The sequence below is a fragment of the Etheostoma cragini genome, chromosome 17 (genome assembly GCF_013103735.1).
Source record: "Etheostoma cragini isolate CJK2018 chromosome 17, CSU_Ecrag_1.0, whole genome shotgun sequence".
NCBI classification, from domain to species: domain Eukaryota; kingdom Metazoa; phylum Chordata; class Actinopteri; order Perciformes; family Percidae; genus Etheostoma; species Etheostoma cragini.
This window is the reverse complement of record NC_048423.1, coordinates 7,992,787-8,008,571: the sequence shown is the minus strand read 5'-3', so window position 1 is coordinate 8,008,571 and position 15,785 is coordinate 7,992,787. Positions and strand designations below refer to the sequence as shown.

Sequence of the window (15,785 nt, the reverse complement as noted above, 5' to 3'; positions counted from 1 at the left end):
CTTTGAATAAATGAAATACAGTCGAAAAAAAACTATTCAGTTGAAAACCTATATTCCACCTATCACCCTATAATGCCATAATCAATTACACTTTTTAATGAACTAATATTTGCATGCATGAATTACAACATCAAATGTGTATGTGTTACGTTCATGGAAAGAACTGCAGTTCTCAGTCTTTTAACACCCTCCAAATTCACACATCAGCTAAATCAACCTCCGGTAACTATGGCAACTTTTGTTTTCTTGATGTTTCCTTTTGTGTCAATTTCCCGGAATATCCCACCAGCTCGCCCACCAGAGAGTTCCTGAGGACTCTGTCTATAACTGTTAGGGGACTGCATCATCATAGGAACCAGTCGCCATGGTGACAAGGCATATCCCAGAGGTTTATATGCTGGGTTTGGTATCTGTGATTGGCAGGAGTGACAGGCTGATGACCTGCGAGGCAAATCATTTACCTCTGATTTAAGCCATTAACATGTTGCTAATTCAACCCTTTCTTCCTCTTTGTCTTTATCGTTTCTCACCATCCGGTTAGATACATTTTTCAAACAATTTACACGCACATTTTCGGACTTTAGATTCAGATTTTCAAAGTAATAGTACCACAGTTTTTTCCCTTATGTTTTCAATTAAAAACACTCAAACCGACACATAATGGTTATTATCTGGACATTTATTTATTAATCAAAGTTTTTCCCAGAATTTACTCCTTCTGTCCATTTCCTGGACAACATAACGTAATTGAACTCACTGTAGCAAAAGCAAGAGTGAATAAACACTTTAAACAGAGAAATGCACAGAAGAACCATAGAACATTTTTGTTAGTAATATAATCATAACCTTGCCTCACTTTTATATAATTGGTCTGCAGAGTTTAGACAATGCCAGCGCCAAGATGACCAATTCTGTTTCTCGCTCTTTTGTACGACATATAGCCTACTTTTTCAAGGCCGCTCAGCTGTATTGTGCCTTGGTGAAATGACTTATTGCAGTATGGTATGCTGATACAAAGCAGCTTTTGAATAGGAAGAAACTGGGTGGGATCGAGCTATGTCGTGTATAACTGTTCCCAGCAGACCGTGAAATTGTTTATTCTTCTGCTGCCATTTCTGTGTTAAACAGAAAAGGGATCACTTCCCCTCTACACAGTTGTCGCAGTCAGAGCGCCACTTGTTTCAGCCAAGACATTAACTCCCCATTGATTAACGGAAATTCTTCATAAACGGTCAACTGTGTTTGTTCTTGTTGTTATTTGGATAACCCTCTTAATTCATCACAATAGCCTGAAGATATTGTCGGAAGAAAGCTTCAACCCATTCAAATTCTTGATTGCATTTTCTTTTTTCTCCTCTTTTCCACAACACTGGCTTCATGGTAAAATGGCAAATTATGCAACATGGATGCGACCAGTTTTCCAAAATTTTTACATTATTCTTAGGTTAAAAGAACGTTTTCTTGGTTATATAAAATGTAAAACTGTAGTACATTGTAGTTTTTGCTTGCAAGTGGTTTCTTCGTTATAAATATTACTTGCTATGCTTCCACCAAACCGGTTTTAAAATGCTTGAAAGGCAATTGAACCTGGAGACTTAGCTCACGTTCTTTGACTGCACACCATTTCCACTGGTGTATTGGAAACATAAATCCAATTCTTTTTATTTCATGTGTAAATCCCCATTGCTCCCAGTGGTTTATCCTGGTGTATAGCTATGGACAGTAGATACACTGCCTGCTCCATCATTAACGCTGCGTGAATCATCCTTTTTTTAAAGCATGCTTTGATGTTCAAGTTGATATGAATTATCGCTGATTTCTTTATGCATAGGGACATGAGGACTTAGTTTTAAACTCATTGGTCATCCAAAACTCTGTGATCTTCCCTCTTTGCATTGGGACCACATTTTCAGTAACAGGAACTATGATTAATTAATTTAGTGGTTGTACATATGAGCCACATAATCTACATTTGTGAGTGTAAAAAGTCTGCAATTCCCTGTTATCTTTCTCTTTCTGCCCATTGCTGCATATGAAGAAATTCTTATCAAATTAAACAAATAACATGCAGTCTTTCAATCGTTTAAGACCCCATGTCGAAGCCTAGTGTACACTGTGCCTGCCTGGCAGTGTGTATGTGCGTGTTTGTGTGCTAATCCCTTCCACTTTGAATGTCTGTCTGCCCCTCAGTGGGGAAACCATGGAAGGACATTCTGATCTGGTTTGAAGGGGATCACTCTAACCTACCTAAATGACTCACATTTAGGTAGGTTATTGGTAGCTAACTGGGTTAAAGCGCATATCTCCATGGAACATTTTGTCTATCCAGAGGCAAGATATTACAGTCATTTAGATAATGGAGAAGAGGAATGTGTTGGGGGGGTTGGATTGAGTCAGAGTGGATGTGAATGATGAGTAGAAGAGAGTTAAAAAAATAGACCTACCAAAACAACTGCAATATTTTGTACTGTACACACTGTCTGCTTCTGCTAGGTTGGCAGAGCCACAGTGTAAATTAATACATATTGCTTGGGGATTAATTTGTATCATCTATGCTTTCTTTGCTGGATTTTCAATAGTTTCTGCTGGTGTATTTTGCCTCTTCTTTCTTATATGCATTTACTCCATCCAGATTTTGCGCTTACTTCCCTATTTGTGCACTGTGGTTTTACAATATGGTACTTCCAACCCCCACCCCCTCTTCTCACCACATCCCCCCATGTTGATGCATTAGCCTTCAGGCCAAGTGTAGGTGGTGTAGGGGGAGTTTCCTGTGTGGGTAGATCTATTCCTGTTAGTCCAAAACCACTTGCCATTTGACCTCGCACCTTTCATACCCTCCTTCCTCTGCCAACTTTTTTCTTCTTCCCGGAGGCATTTACAGTCCAGTCAGTCAAGACAAAGACTTGGTTTTCTGTGAAATGGAGCTGTTATGGATCTGGTGTTCTAGATGTAAAAGCTTTGAGCTAAGAGGCAAAATACAAAATCTTAACTCTTGAAAATAGAAATCCTTTTATTAGTGAAGGTATTGGTTGGTGACCAGTGAAATTCATTCCTTTGTTATACATTTTTAACATGTTTACATTTTAACTTATGTTACTTGAATTTGTGTTGATTTAGTTAAGGTTCAAAAATGTGTGTTGCTTATCTTTCTAATGACAACGGCTTCAACAATAAATGTAGTGCATCGGGCTAACTGCACTTTCAGGACATTTTTGGACTGTTGATGCTGTTGAGCACTAGAGGGCAGCAGAGTACAGATAATGAGTGCAGTCCACATGGACCACAGAGGACAGCGTGTTCATTATGTTCCCTTTTTCAAAACCTCAACACAGATATATATATCACAGCACATGCATTGCAGTTTTTGACTTTGTCCATTAACGAACTGCAGTTCCTGCACCACAATGACTATGTTTGTGCATGCATGCCAATTATTTAATATTAATCAAGTAATGTAGATCAGGGAAGTAATATTTGGTTAATTTTGATGTAAGGCTGGGCGATATGGTGAAAATCAAATATCCCCATATTTTTGACCTACTTTTTGTCCAAAATTTAAGATGACATCTATTCTCATATGCCAATACCAATATGATATTGATATATTGCGCAGTATCTCACGGGCAAGAAAATGGCAGTTAAATTGAGATGAAAGCGGGTCACTCAGTTTCTTCCAGCAGCTCCTTTAAAAAAACTAGTTCTGTCAAAACCTCCTGCAACGCCTTAATGAAAGCACGCTGGGCAATTACCTGTTTGTTGGTTATACAGTGACCTGTCCGGCTCAAGCTCTCCAGATGCTGCCATTGCTTGGCTTGTTTTCATTAGTGTATATGGACACCACTGTTGTGGTTGCAGAGGTCAGAAAGGCCAATGAGATTGATGCTGTGATTGGTCTTGTTGCACCCACGGGAGTTGCAGCAGTGAGATACACAGACCCTAGGAGAAGGCAAGTCAACACACATAAGAGACTGACCTAACAGCAACATGGTCTCAAGGGCATCTGAAGACATATGAGGATTTAAAATGTTTGGCTTTGCTTGAATATTCAGTATGAGATGTACACTTCAATTTAAATTCTTTCATTTCTAAACAAATTCCTGAATGAGGGATGATAGAATAAACATACTATGAGTGCTGTTACTAACAATACTACTAAGACTGATGATATTTGTCATATTTATTTACAATTCACAATTTTTTTTTTCCTTATTGATTATTCAGATGATTCATTTCTCCATTGACTGATTGATCTATAAAATGTCAGAAAAAAAATCACATTATCAAAACATCGAAATTGTTGCGGATGAATCATCTATTTGATTAAGTTATCATTTCAGCTTTACTAATAGCTACTACTACTACTACTAAATGAAAGTAAACACCCTAAAAATGCACTCTGATGTAAAATGATGTGACTAGTATTTCTGTGACACGTTTTATGCATCATTATTATTGTGGTGTAGTGGTTGTTCTATTCTGACTGTATGTGTATGGCAAAGTGCCTGGACAATGGTGGGATCTATCCATTAAACATCCACTTTTAGAGTTCACTGTCCACTAGCCAACTCTGCTCTATTGGAGTAGCCGTGCTTTTTCTTTGCTTGCTAAATGATGGCGCTTGAAATATAGGACACCTTGGCAGTGCCTTTTACTACGAGTCTGGCTATGGGAGAAGGGGGTCTTCTTTTGGCTTTCAGACTGTGAGTGGAGTTTTAACAATGAATACATTTTTTGAAAGGCGGTAGAACCGGCAGCTATATTAAATTATAGTCTAGGTTTTTGTGCTGTTTTTTCCCCCCAAATCTTTATCCAGCTGTGGGCAATTTGTGTTTCTCAATTAAAGGAAAGTACTTTCCTGTTCCTCAGCACAATTCCTATTTGCAAATCTCTGCTCGGACAAAGGTTTTTCTTTTCTTTTCACAATAGCGGTTTGTTTACCATTGTGCACATATGCCCTGTCTTCTCCTTGCATCTACATACACTTGCACACAGACACCCCCTGCTCCCTCCCTTCCCAATCCCTCTTCTTAGCTCTCCACGCTCCTTATCCTTCCATCCTGTCCTCCCTGAAGCCACCCCATTGGCCCTCTCCTAGCAACCGCATGATAATTTGGCATTAATGTGACACCCCCTGATGCATGATGGGGGCTGTAAGTCAGCTTCATCCCCCCTCATGCCGGTGGTGTGTTTGGGGTTGAAAAGAAAGCAAAATGAAATGGGGAGGTTGAATATATTTGAGGAAGAGAAAAGGGAATTTCACGCTCACATTGTTACACGACTGGTGTCCACCGGCTAAACCTGTCATCTGTCCCTGGAGGGTTGTTCTTCTTTCTGTAGCAGCAGTGACCGATCATCTCCTCTCAATCTCAGCTTTTCTCTATATGGTTCCAATGTAGTCCATATGGACTGTTAGAGTCGCAGTAGATTTTGCAGATATCAAACAGGCATGTGATGAGGCAGCCTCTATGTATCCACAGGACCCAGCCAGGCTAATAGGTGCCTCTGACATGCAGGCAGGCTGGGAAAGAAACATAAAGATGGCCGCCACATGCTCCGTCTGAGCTGCCATGTCTGACGTGGGCTAATGTGAAGGACATCCTAAATAAGACATCTGGTGTTTTTCTTTCCTCCCTCTTCATCAAACAGGATCTTTTTTTGTCTTGTCCTCTCTGTGTAGATCTCTCCTGTCTCTCTCTCCTCCTCCTCCTCCTCCTTTTTGGTCTTCTGTTTGCACCAAAGACCTCAGTGATTTGGTGAAACAAAAGCTTCCCTGGTCCTCTGTTTGACCTCTCAATCACATTGTCAATGAACCCAGATGGTGGGATGACCACACTGAGGTTAGAGAAGCACAGGACTGTGTGTTAAATTATTAATTAATTTAATCATTTCTGTTTGGTTCATTGACCGGGTTGGTTTTTGGTTTGGTTTACCATTCATTCAGTCACCCATTCATTGCATCTGCAAAAGCATAGAACATATTTTAAACAATTAAACTGGCAATATTGGATATCATCGGTCATAGCCACCTCTTGTGTGTGTGTGTGTGTGTGTGTGTGTGTATGTGTGTGTGTGTGTGTGTGTGATTTTTATGCACTGTTATCACCATTAGGATTGTCCAGTCTCCCCTCCCTCCTTCTTTGCCTTCACCAGTGTCCTTTGCATGTTCTCCCCATCGCTCAGCCACCTCCAGCTGGTAATGTGTGTGTGTGTGTGTGTGTGTGTGTGTGTGATAGTGGGGGCTATACAAAAACAAACACACACACATGCACATACACATACTCACCCCTTTTGCTGTTGCTCCCTGCCACCATTCTCTGTTCTTTCCTAACCGGTGCCTTAGCTTCCTTAATGCACACAATTTTTCTCTTTATTCATGCATTGTAGTTCTCTTTATCTCTCTCTCTTTTACACACACACTCACACAAACACACACACACACACACACACTCTCACTCAAACACACACACACTCTCAATCACTCAGACACACACACACACACACACACACACAAACACACGTCTGAATATTGGAGCACCAGGCAATGTACAGCTGCAGGGACCAGAACAGAGAGAAAGAAGAAGAGAGATAAACATTTAAGAGGACGGACTGAAACAGAGCGTGGTTGCCATAGTAACCGTTCCCCTCCCTCCCACCTCTATTCTCTCTCTCTCTTTCTCTCTCCTCCCTCCCTCCACCTCTGTTCTGGTGATGCTCGTGTCTCTTTTCTCTCCATCCGGTTTGTCCTCACCTCTTCTGGACGCGCTCCCCTCACACTGCCAGTGGATGACACACGAGGAGGAGATGAAGATGAGGAAAAGCTGCTGTCTCTTCTCTCCTGTCTTTCTATCACTTTGAAAAAGAAAAAAGATCGAGAGAGAGAAGGAGAGAGCAGACCAAAGCAACAACCAAAAGAAAGGACACACAGGATATACATACAAATGTAAAAGATACCCTACTCTTCTCCATTCTCCTTTTCAAGGAGGGCATTTTTCTTCCCTTTCCCCCCCTTTCCTTTTCTACCCCGATTTTTTCCTCTGAGATCCCGGTTTTGTCAATTACAGCCCCTGAACTTCTCTGGGATTTCAGGTGAGGCACGCGTGTGTAGTGTGTGGTGCTTCTTCGTTTTTTTTTATTGCCTATCATGGCTCACGCGGCCTCCCAATTGAAGAAGAATCGGGGGGAAGTGGATGTGAATGCGTTAGAGGACGAGAAGGAGAAGCGGAGGAAGAGCAGGAGAGCAGCGTCCCGGGAACAAAAGAGAAAGGTAACAGACAAGGGCTGGCTGGTTGGCTTCATCTGCTCCGCTCAGCTAGCTTCATTGGAGCGTGTGTGTGTGTGTGTGTGTGTGTGTGTGTGTGTGTGTGTGTGTGATTGTGTGTCAGCTTGACTACCTATATCAACTGGGCTTGGAGGTTGTCTCATCACACATACATGCACTTATGCTCATATCTACGTAAAACACGTGGAGTCTCTTTTTTTAGTTGACACTTGTCCATTTTCCTTGACCTTGTGCACAGAATGTGTGTGTTTGTGCGTGTTCTTTTATGTGTGTGCATGTGAGGTGTTTGCATAATTCTGTATAATGTGTGGATGTCTTCATCCCTTTGATAGCTCAAAGTTTAAAAAAAAATCACGTAATTGTGCGTGATGATCTGCGAACACTGTAGAGACACATGGAGTGGTTTGTTTTCCTGTCTCGGACTCTTTCAACATTTTCTAATATTGTTCGTCTGTTTAGTAAAACTACGTCACACGGGGCTTCCTTGAATATTTACATATTGTTCCTTGTTTTACTGAGAATTGAGCTGTTCAGTTATTATAATCATCCTGTGGCGAAAACGATGTGTTAATCATTGCTCCCTATGTGTGATTTAACCTTGTTGTGGGCTGCATTCCAGGTTAGATGAATGCTGGGAGTTTTGAAGAGTGTGAGGCCATGTTTGCATTTGAGTCTTTTTAAATGACAAATACTGTATGAACACATTTTATCAAATGGGACAAAAAAAGGCCAGGATGCAAAAAAACTCCTCTTTGTGCTTGATCATGGTTTTAGAAGTGTACAAGTGCTTCAGTGGGTTTTTGTGGGCTCCTGCTTGTGCATGTGTGTGTGTCTGTGGGTATGCTTGGATGCACAGACAGCCATGTATAATGCATACACAAGTGATTTATTGATGACAAAGCTTTCCATATGATGGAGGAGGAACTGAAATGCACGTGGGTCTCCATCCCCTTGCTCCTCTCTTACATGTCAACTCGTGGAGAACCCTGTTTTCATGCCAGCTCTTTACTTTAGACAGAGCAGTGGTGGAAACTAATGCAAATAAAGGAAGTATTTAATAAGATTATAGTAAATTATAAGTTACTACTAATGGAAACAGGAACAAAAACAAAGGTTTACTTGCTCACCTGTCCACAGTTGTGTGTTAAAATATATTCTCCACTGTCTGGACTATTCTAGTTTTAGAAAACATTTCTTGCATTCTGTGTATTAAATGTGGGGCGATTTGACCCCGAGAGATCTATTAAATAACGGGGACATTTACGGAACTTTGCGACCATGGGTGCCTGGTTTTGAATTATGCTGTTGGCAGTGTTATTTGATCTCAGCATAAACAACAAGCGAGCTCTCGTGGACTAATCTAAACCAAAAAAAGAAAACATTCATAAGGTGAAGTGATTATGAATCTATGCAGTTTAAATGTATACATGCTGATTAGTGCACATTACTTTCTCCTCTTGTCTGTACTTGTGTGCATGTGTGTGTGTAAAAAATGATATGTGTCTGAGATGCTGATCTGTATAGGAGGTTTATAGTCCTTATGAAGGGTCATGTTTCATAGAAGAGAACAGGAGACTGAGATGATGAGGGGATGAGGGTTGTATTGATTGGATTGTGCACAGGCACAGCACCATCCATGAGTATAATAAACTTTCCCTTCTCACTTTGGCCTGCCCTGCGTCCTTCCCTCTGTCCTTACACATATCAACTCTTCTCTCCCTCACTCCCTTCTCCATCTCTTTTTGTCCATCGGTTTTTCTGTGTATTTGTCATCCTCACTTTTGGTCGGGATACTCTCTGTCCATTCACATATCTCTCTTTGACTTTCATTATTATTAGCGCTGTTGTTTGGCTCATGCTGCTACCTTTTAATGACTCAATGTCACAAACTGAAGTTAATTTGTTTGTCATTCGTTTACTTGAGTGATGTGAACGTTAAGCCATTCTGTTGGTCACTTTCTTTCTCACACATATACAGATACACACTCGTGGTTTTTATACTTTGGCTGCCCTAGCTCTGGGTTGACCCCTGTTGGTGGCCTTCCAAGTCTCACTGTGTCCCACTATACAGTAGTTGGTAACAGACTGAGAGGTGTTGGAGTGCCAGAGACACATGCAGAAAGACTATATGAGAAATAAAAGAACATCACAGTCACAGGTGACAATATCAGTTTCACTCCCTTATTCAGCCTCATTATATAGTCTTTTTTCTGTCTGTCTTATGTAGATAAACTAAAATGGTGTTCTTGGTGCACATTGTGCAACAAACTGCTTTGACTCACTCATTTCACTGCTCTACTAACTATATTTAGATGGTGGAGCAGGTACAAACTTTTTTGGAGAGAATACTTGTAAATGGTACATTTACCCATTTGTGCATTTTTTTATGCACTTTTCACTAAGCAGGTGGATTACTGTGTGTCATCAAATGCTGCAAAATATCCTGAGATTTAAGGTAAATTTAAGATGTATACATCTAAAATACCTTTCAGTAATTCAGTTCCATTTCAGTTTTTTATGTTACATTTGTATTACATTACATGTCATTTAGCTGACGCCTTCATCCAAAGCAACTTTCAATTAAGTGCTTTCAACCTTGAAGGTACAAACTCCAGATAACAAGTAAGTGCAAGTACATTAGCTTCAAATAAGCAAAATTACAAAAAGCCATATGAAAGGGCAGCTGTAATAATATCTATATTTATGCTTACTCCAATTACTGTATGGCCATTAATCAGCTTACATTTTCAATTCTTGTAATTAATAATTTATTAATTAACGTTCGTTCATTACTTTTGAATGTTTAGTGTTAATTATTTATTAAAACATCCACCAATCATTCAATGTGTGGATCACAGATTGTGCCTGAAAGGTCACCAAAAAATAGGGTTTATAATGCGTATATTCATTGTTTTGTTTGTGTTTGTGTCATTATCAGATTAAACCTTAGTAAGCAGGCCATTGACACTCACCACCCCGTTCACTATTTCCTCATACTTTGAGGTCACTACACAGTGAAGAAAATTCAGAATTCAGACATTTAAATCAAAGGGTGGAGGGTAACAGTAAGCATGGAGTCATTTTTGGACACAGCCATAGATACTAACTATCAAATGCAGAAATAGATCAACAAAGGGCATATGAGGGAGATGAGAAATAGTTGGACGTGAGGGCCTGCTGCTTCCTTCAGATGGCACTTGGTTCAGTGTATAGCTAATGGAGTCCAGGGTGTCTGGGGAGGGATCACTGCTACTGCTGCTTAACAACTTGGTGTATTGTGTGTGTGTACGTATTTGTAGTGTGTATTGTTAGGACAGCAGCACAGAGGGAGATAAAGTCCCTACCACTAGCACCCTGGGAATAGTGGGGTGTTAACCAGAGAGAGAGAGAGAAAGAACACCTCTATATGTCTGTCTGTGTATGTGTTTGTACGAATGATTTTTTAATGCGTTGTGTGAGTGTGCCTGAGAGAGAGACAGTGAGAACTCAGTAGCCGAAGTGGTCATCTGAACGGGAAACCCCTGTTACACTGTTACAAAGATTCTCCAAGCCGCTTTACTTCTAATGACATTATCTAGAGCCAGGAGCCCCCAATGGATTCCCTGAGAGAGAGAGAGAGAGAGAGAGAGCGAGAGAGCTAAGTAAAGCATAGGTTTCCTACTGCCAGGACCCAGTTTTACATAACGTTCTGGTACACAGAGTGTGCGTTGGTATAGTACTTATTGTTTCTCTCATAGGGCTTATATGGGTCATGCGCTATATTTTTTGTTCTACAGTCATATATGATAGTGTTTCATCTTCCAAGGAAAACCTGTGCCTGTTCCCCAGCTTTTGTGCACCTGTGTCTTGAATGTTGTAAAAGTTGTTCCCTTTTTTTTTTGGAAGCTTGAAATAAGAAACTTAAAAAGCTAAATTCAAGCCACTTCATTTTAAATTCCAAGGATCACCGGCATGTCCCGCTTACAAGTGATGAATGTCATCATCATTTATCAGCCTCATCACTAGAGGTGATTAGAGGTATAAATGTAGTGAATCTAAAGCAAGACTTTGAAATGACTGCTGGAAGGCGAATGGCTGTGTTGAAGTTGGATTTCAGCCCTGTGCTGCCTTCAACAGTGGGAAGGCAAGAGTCTGCCTGGCCCAAAGAGGGAAAGTAAACTGTGTGGGGGGAGAGCAATCAGGTTATAGGCAGGCAGCAACAGGGAAACCATAATATCAGTACATATTTTAATAGATTCCTCACCTATATTTATTTTCTTCTATCATTTTATTTGCTCATTTCTCTCCGATCCTTCTCTGGTTTGGCTGAAACAAAGCCGGCACGCGTTTTGCTCCTCCTTCCCCCCACCCTCTTCTTCACCTCCTCCCATCCCCACCAGCCTATTAAAGATGGAGGTTAATGAATTCGGCGCTCATGCATGCCTCAGCTAATTGCATTGGCGTTGGGAACAACTCCCAGTGTTGCAAAATGTTTTCACCATCAAGATGGCCACCGGCTGGATGGCCAGTGAGCGGGACTTTGAGTTGTCTGCCAAGCGTCTGCTTGTAGAAATAATGACAATTGATGCAACATCTATGGCATTCTTATTAACCCAGTGGGGATAGGCTTTATGCAATTAAGTTAGCTAGGTTAATCAACTGATAAGCTATTGTCCAGTTTGTAGTAACACATTGACAGATATACAGAGAGAGAATCCTTGCTACTGCGGAAGTTACAGTGATATGTCGCTTCAGCAGTCTGACTACAGTAAATTCATATCAATTCACCAAAGTTACAGCCATTTTAGTACAAAATTACCTCCTTTTGTTAACATTCCTTCATTGCAGCTCAGCACGGAAACACTATCTAGATGGCATTTATACAAAACAGACCAACTTTGGAAGATAGATCAGATAAACTCTCAAATACTGTAGGTTGTTGCACTAAACGAGGACTGTGAACTTTGTTTCCCCTCACTTACACTGTAAGCGTGGTAAGAAAGGATCCTGTATTAGCCAGTATGAACAAGAGAAATGGCTATTCAATTTTATTTATAAAGCTCAATTTCTCAAAACACACATTTGTCAGAAGGGGTTTTAGATTAGATTATAATCCTTAAGATTTTTATGTAATTCAGATGGCCAGATTTACAGGAAAACAATGCAGCATGTTTTCCACCGTAATTACAGTACATCTATCTATTAGAATGTATTGCACCATACACGTATCAGCGCTGTATTACAGTAGGTTACTGTTAATGCAAACCGAACATTTTCTACGGCCTCTGCTTCACATTGAAATATGTTTTTTTATTGTGAGGCCTGTATCATATTTTCTCATTCACATTCACACTATATAGCACAGGATAATCAGTCTATTTTAATACACACTCTTGTTATAAACACGGCCTGAAACGGGCAGGATCCGCCAACGGGCGACACAGCGTCCTCACTCTACTGTATGCTGCTGCTATTGTTCTACATTAGCTTCAGTCTCTAAGGGGAAATGAGAGCGTGTAATAAGGATTGTTCTAATTATTGATCCACCACTTCAAGGGTCCTCACTAAGAGCTACTGCTAGGGGATGGTGTGTGTGTGTGTGTGTGTGATGAGATTTCTTAGGGACCCCTTTAATAGAAACCTGTGTATGTGGGGATTTGTTTGTCCTACCACTGGGGGGAAAAATCCATGTTGTCTAGTTGTGGTTCCTGGTCTGGTTCATCTGACAGTCTTTCTCCTTTGTTGTGCATCAGGTGATTTGCTCCATGTTCAAGACTACAATGTGACATCCGTTTTTCAGTCACATAGGGACCAGATAAAGTGTGTGTGTGCATTAGATAGTTAGTGAGAGGAAGAGATAGAAGTAGAAAGAAAGTGAAAGAGATAAGGACTAATAGCATATGTGTGTGTGTGTGTGTGTGTGTGTGTGTGTGTGTGTGTGTGTGTGTGTGTGTGTGTGTGTGTGTGAAAGAGTGAGAGATAACAACAAATGCAGAGAATTGCTGTAGAGGAAAGACAGAAAGAAAGAGAGAGAGAGAGAGACAGAAAGAGAGAGAGAGATTGTAAGCCTAAAGGTCATTTGAAGGTGAGTGGTGTCTTTCTTGCAGCTCTTCAAATCCACATGCACCCTCCCTTCTCTCCATCCTTCCTTCTTCTACTAATGGATGTGATTTCATATTTAAAATAATAACATTTAATAATTTCATTGTTATATTAGCCTAAGGAAGAGGAGAATTATCTCAACTCATAAAGGAGCCATAATCCTTCAGTCTATCGGAAAATCTCCCAATATGGAGGTGTTCTGGACAGGAGCGGCATATGAAATTCATGTTATGTAATACAAATGGATGAAATTACAGATATATACCTATATGTAAATTCTTCATATGTAAAAATCTTTTTAATCATTTCATTTAATCAGCATGTATAGGCTGCATATGTCTATATTCATATTTGAAATGATGCGTATTTTGTTTTTGTGTTACGTGATAAACTGTTTACATTTGTCACTTTGGGATTACAAAATTATTATTTAGTGACTTTATGATTTTATGGACCCATTAATCAATCAAGGCAATAATGGTCAAATTAATTAGTAATTAAATTAATTGTTAGTTGCAGCAATGTAAGCACAGAAACAATTTACTGTATCATGCGGCTATAGGAACAGAGAATACGTTATACATCTGAATCCAGTTATTGTTTTTGGGAGATTATTTTTAGGGACTTTTTATTTTAGGACTTTAATGACAGGACAGTTGAAGAAGTGAAACAGGAGAGAGAGAGGGAACAAAATGCTGCAAAGGGCTGCAGGTCAGAGTCAAAAAGGGCCCGCTGTGTCGAGGAGTAAACCTCTATATATGGGCACCCCCTCTACCAACTGTGCATCCAGGTGCCCTAAATACAGTTAAAGTTGTGTAATTATACTGCTGTACTATTGTGAAAGTGTTTCATTCATTTTATTGGCATCAGAGGCAAGATTCTTCAATCATACTTTGTCATAATCTGAGCAAGCAATGGGACTGAGTTTATGCAGTTTGCCTCACTGAAAGAAACATATCCCATGCTGCAGTTGTGCAAGTAAAGCAAGACTTTAATCTCTGAACTAGTATACCATGGACTCACCTCTCCATCATTCATCTCATTGAAATAGGACCAACCCATCCCTGATGCTCAAGTCAAAAAAGGAGTTTGGCACAGTAAATGCAGTTCACTGTGATTCACACATACAGTAGGTACAGATACAGTAAGGCTGGTTAATGATGTGATTACAGAGCTGAATTTTATGTGTGTATGTGGGGGGGGGGGGACAAAGACTGAAGAGGAGATAAGGGAGCATATACTTGATGAGGACAGGACCCAGGGAGAGAAAGGGAGGCCAAGAGGGGAGCAGGTGTGAAGGAGATACAGAAAGAGAGAGGGGAAAGGTGACTGTCTGAAAACAGGGAATGAGAGAAAAGAGACAAGAATAGAAAACTGGATGTCAGATGATTCGAGAATCTGTGTTTGAAAGGCAGCAGAAGAATACGTCTACTATGCACTCCAAGTGAATGATTAGCTCTCCTTCTCTTTTGCCTAATAATAATAGGATGCCTAATTGTTCTTTAAAAGCTTATTGCTACCTAATGCTTTTTCTTTTTTTTTCATTTGTCTGTACTTGGATCATTCAACTCACTGTTCACTGAAGCAGTGGTGTGTGTGTGTGTGTGTGTGTGTGTGTGTGTGTGTGTGTGTGTGTGTGTGTGTCTGTGGCAGAAACCCCCCCGCTTATACAACATCACACTCATTAATCCCCTGCTGTGCATCAATGCCAGACCTCTTCCATCAGGCTCTTAAACGCACCAAATGGTGTGTCACAGGCGTGTGTGTCCGTATACTTATGCATATATGGCAGGTGCTTCTCGTACACTCACAGATAAAGCTTATCCTATTAAAATGATGCTGTCTTCGTTTCTCTCTCATTCACACACACACCACTTTGTTGACCCCTGGGACTCACGCCTGTACGGCTTGATAATTACTTTCTTTTGCCTGCCTCCACCTCCACTTCCACCACAACACCGTCTGCCTGTCCTCCACTTAACCACCTGCCACTCCACCATTGTATGCAGCGCTAACTAGAATGCTTGGTCATCAATTGTTTCATCTGGCTCAACTTTGTTGAGGACCCCACCCATGAAAACAACAAAATTGGTTCAACCAGATTCACTCATTGTCAGTAAGTATTTCTGAACATCGTGATTTTATAGTTACTATCTCTGTCAGTAGCTCTGGATCAGTCACCCATACGTCTCACATGTTCTCCCCCAGAAAAGACTCTGTCCCTGGGCAAGGGCAGGAGCGTGTGGGCTTGGCCTTGCAGGCTGGAGCTCAGAGCCTCTGGAGCTGAGGAAATGGGCTGTGTTAGGACAGATCGATGATAATCACACCACTTCACAGTTAGCCCGCTCTCATGGGGGAGGGAGAGGAAAGGATGGACAGAGGGAGAGCAAAAAATGGGGTGTGTGGGGGGGGGGGGGGGGGG

The 15,785-nt window shown here is 40.8% G+C and overlaps 1 protein-coding gene across 27 annotated transcripts in view; it reads left to right on the top strand.

Annotated features, from left to right (window-relative positions):
• The window catches only part of ank3a (ankyrin 3a), a 124,912-nt gene that overhangs the window by 23,784 nt on the left and 85,343 nt on the right, over window positions 1-15,785 (top strand). For 9 of the 27 annotated variants that reach the window (XM_034898726.1, XM_034898718.1, XM_034898713.1 and 6 more), the window contains exon 1: window positions 6,763-7,267. The exons of 2 other annotated variants lie outside the window; for them this stretch is intronic. In XM_034898726.1, coding sequence (XP_034754617.1) covers window positions 7,145-7,267 — 123 coding nt within the window. In that variant the 5' untranslated portion in view covers window positions 6,763-7,144. Of the gene's footprint in view, window positions 1-6,754; window positions 7,268-15,785 lie in introns of those variants that run through there. 16 more of the 27 variants (XR_004660198.1, XM_034898721.1, XM_034898711.1 and 13 more) reach the window with 9 other exon arrangements.